General features: G+C 31.0%; 2 protein-coding genes across 5 annotated transcripts; both read right to left on the bottom strand.

Moving 5' to 3' along the window:
• Positions 1-208: 208 nt before the first annotated feature.
• Positions 209-2,694, bottom strand: LOC109175367. Of its 4 annotated transcripts, none has more exons than XM_019324630.1 (5): positions 2,416-2,694; positions 2,098-2,163; positions 1,788-2,011; positions 1,069-1,294; positions 209-552 (listed from the first exon to the last, which is right to left on the bottom strand). In XM_019324630.1, exons 2-5 carry the CDS (start codon positions 2,156-2,158, stop codon positions 437-439), a joined length of 627 nt encoding a protein of 208 aa, XP_019180175.1. In that variant the 5' UTR covers positions 2,159-2,163; positions 2,416-2,694; the 3' UTR covers positions 209-436. The 4 variants fall into 4 exon arrangements, with proteins under 4 accessions (XP_019180175.1, XP_019180174.1, XP_019180176.1 ...); XM_019324629.1 differs by lacking the exon at positions 2,416-2,694 and having other exon boundaries at positions 209-370; positions 431-552; positions 2,098-2,385; XM_019324631.1 differs by lacking the exon at positions 2,416-2,694 and having other exon boundaries at positions 1,788-1,885; positions 1,934-2,011; positions 2,098-2,385.
• Positions 2,695-5,873: 3,179 nt separating this feature from the next.
• LOC109175347 lies at positions 5,874-10,346 on the bottom strand. Its single transcript, XM_019324606.1, has 6 exons — positions 10,235-10,346; positions 9,831-9,927; positions 7,187-7,249; positions 7,016-7,063; positions 6,179-6,241; positions 5,874-6,074 (listed from the first exon to the last, which is right to left on the bottom strand). The coding sequence occupies exons 2-6, from the start codon at positions 9,882-9,884 to the stop codon at positions 6,027-6,029; spliced, it is 276 nt and encodes a 91-aa protein (XP_019180151.1). The 5' UTR covers positions 9,885-9,927; positions 10,235-10,346; the 3' UTR covers positions 5,874-6,026.

The following is a 10,346-nucleotide window of genomic DNA, read 5'->3' as shown; positions in this document are numbered from 1 at the left end:
TTAGTTATCCGTGAATTATCAATCATTCTACTAATTAAATCATATATTTTTTTATATATTACAAGGGAAGGGCACATCCAAACTACTAATCAGCTCCACTGAGACTCAAACCTATCACTTTCTACTTAGGAATGCAACTGGATACCATTAGACCACAATGTATTTGGTATTAATTAAATCATATGACACAATATAATATTAGTACATGTACATAAAATAAAAATAAAATTCCAAATAGAATAACGATATGATGACTTTCCAAAATCAATATTAAGAACATGAAACTAGAATTAATAAAATTATTTAGTAGTAGTTATGGAATCACAACTATTCTAAAACCTTCAGTCATGTAATAGAAAGTATTTTTTTTTTCTTCACATAATACCACAGAGCTGAGATCTCCTCTTCATCTAATTAATCTGACAGTAATTAAGCTCTAGAGGAAGAACCACAGAGCCAAAAACATGAGACTAAGGTTGTGGAAGACAGCCTTGGAAGCCTGGAATGCATTGTTCTCTTCATATTGAACATGCTCAGCCACATTAAAATTACCTGTCAACAATCTTTCATCATCTTAACATACATAACCACCCACAAAAACAATAACATACAAATACTAAAATTTTCACAAAATAGTAGTTTTTTGCCATGTTTGGTAACATAGTTAGCTTATCAGTCAATTTTGGCATATTTGGTCACTATTAGCTGTTTGACTTGGTTAAAAAACCCCTGATTAATTAGTTTTTTTGTAACAGTTTGTTGTTCCAAAAATGCTAAAATTCAAAAAGTTACTCAAAGTAGCTTTTTTGAGAAAGTCATTTTGCATGTAATAAGCTATCAGCTAACAGCTAATTTACCCTACATTTTTCTACAATCATCTAAATAATGTTATCAACTAGTCAAACTCACTAACCTAATCAGCTAATTAACAGCTATTTACCAAACTTGGAATCTTGCAGTTACCAAATCAACAATCGCACTGACTTGGTTGGGGACCCAAATAAAAAAAAAAAACTGTTTTCCAAAAAGAATTTGAATGCAATGGAAGATGAAAACACACATACACACCTCTACTAGGGCCATAGCTGCATCCTTCTTTGATAGTATGCCTCACATCATTGATGGTAGCCTTGTTGTAAAACTCAAAGTCTGAAAGAATAGCTTCAATGCAATGAAGGATGAGGTCGGTTTCTTTTAAGCAAGCTCCATTGCAGAATTCATCTGTGCAATCCGGTGGCACATGAAGCTCTCCACTCGCACTTAATCTATAAGCTTCCTCACAGCTGCTATATATCTTCAACATTATATATGCAAAAAACATGCATTTCAATCATCTCATATATACAACACAATTTCTTGAAAATTAAAATTCCTTCAAAGACAAAAACATACAACATAATATATACATATAGGCCCTATTTGGTAAAAAATTGGTCTATACGCCAATTTTGGCTTATTTGACCACTATTAATTGTTTGATTTAGTTAAAATATCAATATAAATATTTGGTTAATTAGCTTTTTGCAATTCTAAAAGGCTAAAATTCAAAAAACTACTTCAAGCAACTTTTTCAATTAATTTTTTGAGAAAAGAAATTATACAAAACAGCTATCAGCTAACAGCTAATTTACCAAACACTTTTTTACAATCAACTAATGTTATCAACTATTTATATCATCTAATTAACACAATTAGCTAACAGCTGACGACTATAACCTAACAGCCATTTTATCAAACAGGGCCATAATGAACTTACAGAAGTTGCAGAATGAGAATAATGAACTTACATTCTTCTCATCGAAACATAAGAGGGCTTTAGAGACAACATAATCTGGATTTTCATGACCATAGGAGCCTCCATTTTCCGATGAATATCCACTGCCGCCTCCATTTTCCGATGAATATCCATTGCCGCCTCCATTTTCCGATGAATCTCCATTACTGGGTATATATTCGTTCCCAAGAACTCCGGAGGCACCCGTGTGAGGCTGATCATAGTCACCTCCCACTCCTGTAAACGTAACCACAATATAATAATATGTTCATTAAGGTTTTAATTATTTGGTGCAAGAAATCATGCATCCCGGTTTTTCTTACCTAATCTGAAATGGGAAACGAGGATGAAGCTCAATGCTAGACGTAGAACCCAATGTTTCATGGCAGCTGATGAGAATTCCATTTAATTTTCTGGGATTGGTAACGATTTGGCTTGTTGTTGTATATATAGATAACTAAATTAAAAACAGAAGCTAAGGTACAACCTTAATTAGCAAAACATGTCACACCTACCTAATTCTAGTGTTTCAAAGATTAATAAGGCAGGAATTATGCATGCATGTTTGGTATGTAGATGCTAGCTGCAACTAACAAGGTTTTTTACCCAAAAAACGGAGATAGATGGAATCTAAAGCTTACCTAAAATTACGAGATTATGGATGAATATTACGAGGTCTTTGCCATTAAGAAACAGTAATTGACAATATAATGTGTATGGGGGAGCAAAGCTTATAGCAGAAGATTATTATTAACAGTCGAGTAAGACAAGTTATTTGGAGCAAATTAAAATTTCCGAGTAAAAAGGGCAAATGGCGATGTGCTCGATGCAGGGTTAAAGAATTGGATGGGGTATGGAAGACCTGGAAGAGAGAAGAGTTGGGCAGCAAGTGAACAACCTTAGCCTTTCTTGGTGAAGGTTATTTTGACTATTGGAAACCAAAACACACACATATATATACATAGACATGTGAAATACAACATTGTTGTATAATTTTTTATAATTTTTATTTACCGAAAAGCAACGTCTATCCAAATGTGTGTTTTAGGTGAAACTCGTTTTGTAATTGACCAAGTACATTAGCTTAGGTTTTTTATAGTTGGCCGGCTTAAAAATAGACATCTTTCTTAGAAAGTCAAACTTAAAACTTTGTAATTATAAAATTAACTGTCCAATCAACTTAACGGTAGTTTCCCTCTCCATATGTACGGTTAATACAATTACTTGTCCGCAGAGGCTTAGCTCACTAGTTTATCAGGCAGTATTTGGGAGAAGAGATCAAAGTTCGGATCTTGACAAGAACAGTGTAAGGTTTATGTCTAAAATGGACAGATCTCTTGTGCGCATCGACATTTAGCCATATTTACTGAGCCATTTAATCGTCATGACTTATATCTTTTTAAATATTCTTTTGAACCAGGGTGTGAGAGGCCCTTTGGGGAATTAAAGTTACTTGACACAGGTCTCTAGCTAGTTTAAAACTACAAGATATAACATACAGTACAGTAGTTCATTGCCCAATGCATGCCATAAAGGTAACTTGTAGACTTTTTTTCAAAAAAAAAAAAAAAAAAATCATTTATAAAGGTAACTTGAAGACTAAAATCCTTTTGTGAAAAGTTTATAGCATAGCATAGGTTGCAAGGTTAGGGACTCAAATTGTCTTGATTTCAAATCGAATATTCTATTATATTTTTTAAGGCTTATTGATGGATAAAACAATTCAAATATTTATTATATTGTTGTAACAACTACGTTATTATATCTGTATCTTTAAAAAATTTCAATTTAATGTCAAATTTTTATATCATGAAACGATAATTATATGCCGACAATATTAAGTATAAATATATGTATCTTGCTTTTACGAATACTATGAATACAAAAACTGAAAAGACTTTATATATATATACAATGTTATTGAAAAGTAGAAAATCTCCTAACTATATTATTCAACCATAAAAGGACACCCTTTTGAATAGACTATTCGTTAATTAATGACGTGACCTACAAGTTTAAGTATTTTTCTACCAACAAGTTTTTATTTTATTTTATTAGGAATGGCCAAGGGAATTCAAAAGTTGCAAAACTTATAAATAAATGAGGGATGGTAGGTAGTGTGCACGACAATTGTTCTCCCCAAAGCATTTTATTAACGAAGGAGTTATGCTGTGCATCTGTATGCACCATGCATGGTGCATACGGATGCCAAAACGACGTCGTTTTATTAAAAAACGCGCGTCTCTCCTTTAAAAAAAAAATCAAGTTCGATTCCCAGCAACAACATTATATTGTTCATTCATTCTGGAATTTTAGTTCATAGATTATGGAATGATAGTTCATTGATAATGGAATTATAGTTCATCGATTATGGAATTGTAGTTCATCAATTCTGAAATTTTAGTTAATAGATTATGGAATTTTAGTTCATTCATTCTGGAATTTTTAGTTCATAGATTAGATTATGGAATTATAGTTCATCGATTATGGAATTTTAGTTCTTATGTTGTTGCTGGGAATCGAACCTGATTTTCTTTTTAAGCGGAGACGCACGTTTTATTAAAACGAAGTCGTTTTTGCGTCCGTATGCATGGTGCATACGGATGCACAGCATAATTTGCCGACAAGCTCTTAGACGTATTCATATTAAAAATTTATTAATGAACGAGAAGCGCACAATATTAACGCTTAAGTTAAAATTAAAATTAAAATTATAATCATATTCAAATAATTTAAAAATAATAAATAGATAAATAAAACAAACCACATAATCTATATCTATATTATATAAAAATAATTAATTATTAACTTTGTTTTTATATTTATATAAAGAAGATTTAATTAGTATTTTTTTATTACATATATTTGTTATCTATATGTATTTTCTAATGAAGATAAGTTTGTCTAGTTAAATATGTAAGTGATACTCTACATATATAATAAAATATATTTGTTTAATATAGTATTTAATTAAGTAAATTAGTTTGGTGAGTAATATATTAAAGTAACTATAGTTAAGTAAATTCATTTAGTATTTACGGAGTAATACTTAACTAACATAATTTTTAATGGTTTAAAAGTATTTTTTGCATTAAAAATTAAATTATAATAATTTTAACAAGTACAACTTCACAAGTATGCACCCAAAAAAAAAAAAAAAAAGTATAACTTGTATTGGCTCTTGTTAAAATGGTTATCTTTATCTATTCAAAAATATGGGTGGACGGTACAATTGTTAAAATGGCTATCTTTATCTATTCAATAATATTATTATATTTTTCAAAAAATAAGTCTTGTATGAGACCGTATCACTATGAAATGTCTAATACTTTTTATAAATGTATTAAAAAAAATATTATGTTTAACTAAAAAGTATTACATATATTATATGACGCAATTCAATTTTACAAGAGAAAAAAATAGCATAAATTATGAGCATTTGTGTTCACTTCTTTGATTTATTGTGAGCGGATCTGATCTAGACTAGGATGGAAGATTCTCGTCCCCACACAATTCTTTCATAGTGCACATTATTGTCAAAATTTTGAAATGTCACACAAATTTGTTGAGGAGGATGGTGAAGGAAAAAAAAAAAAGATTTAAGTATGTCCACGTCAGATCAGTGCTACAATATTAGCCAAAAGTTTTCATGTAAAGTGCCTTGTCAGCAAATAATATAAGCAATTGGATTTTAAGCCCATAAATTACAAAGTGTTAACACCCCTTATTGTAAACACCTTCTCAATCTAATCCAACCATACTTGACTAATCTCCTTCGCAACGGATCAGCTCAATTATGGGGAGTGCACGATCACTCACCCCAATCAAATTGATTACTAATTACATTTTTTTTTCTGAGTTTGATGGTCTATTTTTTTTTTTTTTTAATTTAACGGTGCAATATTCACTCCCTTATACAGTATAAAATTATCAATATCCGCTATTTTTTTCCCTCTTAAATGGTGAGTATATTCCCCGGTCCATTTCAAATGCTTTTGACAGGCCAGATATATAACCTCAGAACTGAGAACTACATATATATATATATATATATATATATATATATATATATATATATATATATATATATTCATGAATGATGAATCATGATCACATACATGCATAAATGTATGTATATTGGGCGAGTTGCAAGAAATAATGTTCCATGAAAGAGCAAAGTAAGTGTTAATGATACAACCAAACTACTGACTTAAAAACACCCATCCACATGGTTGTCACTTCAAAGATGTACTCATGTACAAGCTGGTCTTCGGGGAGGAAGCTGCTGGTGAGGGGTTCTCTGTATATAACCAAAAATAACATTATATTCGACCCACTATTATTCCTAGTACAATCATTTAATTCGTCGGATCGATCGACTAAGGTAACATGTGACAACATTACCTGCAACTTCGGACGCAGTGTTTCTATGGCCACTGCGGATTTCTGGTTCACCCCTGCCCCTTGCTGCATTATAAGTGATGGGGAAACACAATAAAATTTCACCAATGTTAATGTATGTGTCGCTCAATGGAAAAACAACTATTCGAATAGGGTAAACTCTGCTTTGTGACTTAAAGATCATAAGGAGGCAAATTATGCTGTGCATCCGTATGCACCATGCATGGTGCATACGGATGCAAAAACGATGTCGTTTTAATAAAACCACGTCTCCCCTTAAAAAAAAAATCAAGTTCGATTCCCAGCAACAACATATGAACTAAAATTACATAATCGATGAACTATAATTCCATAATCGATGAACTATAATTCCATAATCTAATCTATGAACTAAAAATTCCAGAATGAATGAACTAAAATTCCATAATCTATAAACTAAAATTTCAGAATCGATGAACTACAATTCCATAATCGATGAACTATAATTCCATAATCTATGAACTAATTAAAATTGCAGAATGAATGAACAATATAATGTTGTTGCTAGGAATCGAACCTGAATTTTTTTTAAAGGGGAGACACGCGTTTTTTAATAAAACGACGTCGTTTTGGCATCCGTATGCACCATGCATGGTGCATACGGATGCACAGCATAACGATTGTCATAAGGAAGTAAACCAACTTAGGTTATTCATAACTGACCGGCTCAAACCAAAAAGGTCAATAGACAACTCTTACTTGGAGTTGAATTTAGAACCTTATGGTTACCAAGCAATAGCCCGACTAACTTGGGGGTTCCAATTCTTTGAGTTTATTAAGCATTAGATTGCAATTAAATACCTTGCACAAAGCCCAGTCTGCGGAGTCAAAGAATGCACGTTCATTGTCCTGTAACAATAACCCTTACAATCTTCAATACTACACTAAAAAATCATTGAAAAACGCATACGTGCACGCACACATATAATATATGGATTCACAATATATTATTAATTATCGAATTAAACTTGCCTTGGAGATCAAAGGTTTCTTCTTTGGCATAAGGTCTCCATATTTATTACCCAAAGAGGTGGCCTATAGTAAATTTCAAATACATTAATGATGAGTAAATAAAATTAAAAGATAATGAAATTTAAACACAACTTTCTATTTTTAAATCAGTCAAATACCTAACTGATAAAGCAGTGAAACCTGACCTTAATGCTATTGGCTGGTCTTTGATGAACTTCAAAGTTCGTTACATAGGTTGACTAGGTATTAAGCATAACATGTAACGCAGTCAATTAAGTTCAAAATTGCTCTAACGAGGAAAAGACATGTACTAGAATGTTCAATTCAAATGTGTAAAACTCAGAATTTTCTGCGTTCTTAGTTCAAACCTCAGACCAAACAAATCCAAACACTTCATCAAAATTTCAAAGTTTTAGACGTTACTTTTCAATGTGTAACCATCAACATTACTAAAGATTCTCCTTTTTTTCTTTTCAATCACGAGGAAAATCCACAGCTACTACCCGATGATTTGTACCGGATAAATCTCATTTTGTGACTTTGCTCAGTAAAAAATCACAAAGAGATAAATTAACCTAAATTATTCATAAGTGGCCGGCTTATCTAACTCCTTTACATATATAATATCGTGTTGTTGATCAAGTTAAAACTTTTTAAAGAGTCTACCGTTCCTACAAATATCATAGCTTACATTCACACTCACTATACATTCGTTATAATGTATGCCACTAAAATCATACAAAAGGTGAAGAGCTGAAACTCTTCATTGTGCAATGCACATAGACACGTACTATTAAATTAAATCATATCATTTATGTAATCGGTCAACAATCAAAACTGTTTATTCTTTAAATTATATTCCTAACTTAATTATTAGGTAAACATTATATCAAGTAGTTAATAAAGAGTCAATAAAATTCGACGTATAATGTGACACTAATACTCTTTTCTAAACAATCAAACAATAGATTCATATTCGAATTTTATCGTCCTATAGTGATAAAACCATTCACTAGGAGCCAAAGAGAGAGTTGAGGTAGGGCATTCAATAGACGGCCCAACCACCTACGACGACATGTTAGTTACATCTCCTAGCTTAAGGCAATTAGGTTGTACCGACAATGTTTTAAAAATATGGGCATACAATTAAAAGGACCAATTTTTGTTTGTGGCTAATAACAATGCCATACATTAGGCCACTCCACGGTGCACGTGATTATAGCACTGGCTAGCCCCACAGTGAAGTCACATTGTGCTTATTTTAATATTATTATGACTTTGAAATATCTATTGGTATGATATTTTTTGTCCACATTTTTTAATGGGAAAAAAATTAATAGAAAATCTAATAGCAAATCCCTCTTTTGAAGGCAAAAGATAGGATATAGGAAAAGGTTTTCAAATATTATCATTCTCTCCTTCCTTCTAAGCCCACCAAAGAAAAAAAAAAGTAAAAAGTGATTTGAAATATTTTAAAAATATTATCATATATATACACTTTGAACGATGTATTAGACTACTCAATTTTTTATATTTTAATATAATTTTTTTTATAACTGATCGAGTGTCGTATAATCTAAAATCGAATTAATATTGAACATCACACACAAACTCGATCTCTAAATATGTGTTATTTTATTCACAAACTTAAATTCGATAGTTTTTTAAAAGTGTTAAAAAATTTCCCCTAAAAACACAAATTCTTAATAAAATGATAGATTATGAATTTAAAATATATATATATATATATATATATATATATATATATATATATATATATATATATATATATATAACCTAAAGTGAAATGTCTAGATATCGAATCAACTTTCAAAATGAAATTTCAAATATTTTGAAATTTTTTGAAATGTAAAAAAAAAAAAAGTACAACTTGCAAACCACAAGGTACAACTATATTAAACAAAACATTGTAAAAAGGCACAAGTGTCAAATAGACCCATCTATTATTGCGAAGTGCTCAATTCCCACCACGAACTAAATTAAATGTCAAATAGGTACATCTACCAACTAAATTTGTTCGATTAGTATTTTTTACAGGTTGGTAGCAGGTTGCCTATCTAATTATTAAAAATAAATAAATAAATAAATAAATAAATAGAATAAAAAATTAATAAAAAATTAATAAAAAATTTAGAAAATTAAAAAAAAATCAGCCACCCGGACAGCCGGGGGCTGATTTTTTTTTAATTTTTTAATTTTTTAATTTTTTAATTTTTTAATTTTTTAATTTTTTAATTTTTTAATTTTTTAATTTTTTAATTTTTTAATTTTTAATTTTTAATTTTATTTATTTATATTTAATAATTAAATAGCAACCTGCTAGCAACCTGTAAAAAATGTCAATTGAACAAATTTAGCTGGTAGATGGGCCTATTTGACACTTAATTTAATTCGTGGTGGGAATTGAGCACTTCGCAATAGTAGATGGGTCTATTTAACACTTATGCCTTGTAAAAATTTTCCAAAACTAAAAAACACTAGCTCCTCAAACCCAAAAAGAATCAAACAATAATTGGAAAGAACAAAAAACAAAAAACAAAACAAAAAAGAGAACAATGAGACAGAATTGAAGTATGTGGATATTGGAGAATTACAGAGGAGAGAGACAGAGAGAGCAAATTACCTGGTGATCTTCCGATGAAGCAGAGTAATGTTCAAGCTTCTCGTAATCCGCCATATAGTCCGATGATCCTCTCCAGCAACCCAACAACCTCTACGCACTGTTCCTCGTCAAAAACAATCAACTCATCAAAACAGTACTACAAAAAACCACAACAAACCGCCGCAGATTGATAAAACCACACTGCGTACACGCAACCAATTCACAACAAAAACATGATCGGATTCAAATTAACCACCGACAATTGACAAACGCGACACGGCTGTTCCTTCCTCTCTCTCCCTCAGATTTAAATCATTGCAACATATGAGACCAGAAAACGAGGAAAATTCACGAAACTATGTATCGGAGAAATTGAAGAAACACAGAACATTAAACAGAGAAAAAGAGGAAGAATGTAGGGTTACCTTGAAGGAGAGAAAAGTAGAGAAGCAAGCTAAGGACAAAGAGAAGTAGAGAGGATGGAGGCATATATCATATATATGTAAGAGGATAGGTAGGTGTTTGGGAAATTTGGAA

Source organism: Ipomoea nil, unplaced genomic scaffold (assembly GCF_001879475.1).
Source record: "Ipomoea nil cultivar Tokyo-kokei standard unplaced genomic scaffold, Asagao_1.1 scaffold0688, whole genome shotgun sequence".
Lineage (NCBI taxonomy): Eukaryota > Viridiplantae > Streptophyta > Magnoliopsida > Solanales > Convolvulaceae > Ipomoea > Ipomoea nil.
This window is presented reverse-complemented; position numbering and strand designations above follow the sequence as displayed.

Bases quoted from the DNA above. Each gene is read 5' to 3' on its own strand.
- LOC109175367 (XM_019324628.1), bottom strand. From the start codon at position 2,179: ATGGAATTCTCATCAGCTGCCATGAAACATTGGGTTCTACGTCTAGCA. The intron at 2,012-2,097 runs GTAAGAAAAACC...TTACGTTTACAG, and splicing joins CGTTTCCCATTTCAGATTAG to GAGTGGGAGGTGACTATGAT. The intron at 553-1,068 runs GTGTGTATGTGT...GATTGTTGACAG, and splicing joins CAGCTATGGCCCTAGTAGAG to GTAATTTTAATGTGGCTGAG.
- LOC109175347 (XM_019324606.1), bottom strand. From the start codon at position 9,884: ATGGCGGATTACGAGAAGCTTGAACATTACTCTGCTTCATCGGAAGAT. The intron at 7,064-7,186 runs GCAAGTTTAATT...TTATTGTTACAG, and splicing joins AGAAACCTTTGATCTCCAAG to GACAATGAACGTGCATTCTT. The intron at 6,242-7,015 runs GTATTTAATTGC...CTTATAATGCAG, and splicing joins CAGACTGGGCTTTGTGCAAG to CAAGGGGCAGGGGTGAACCA.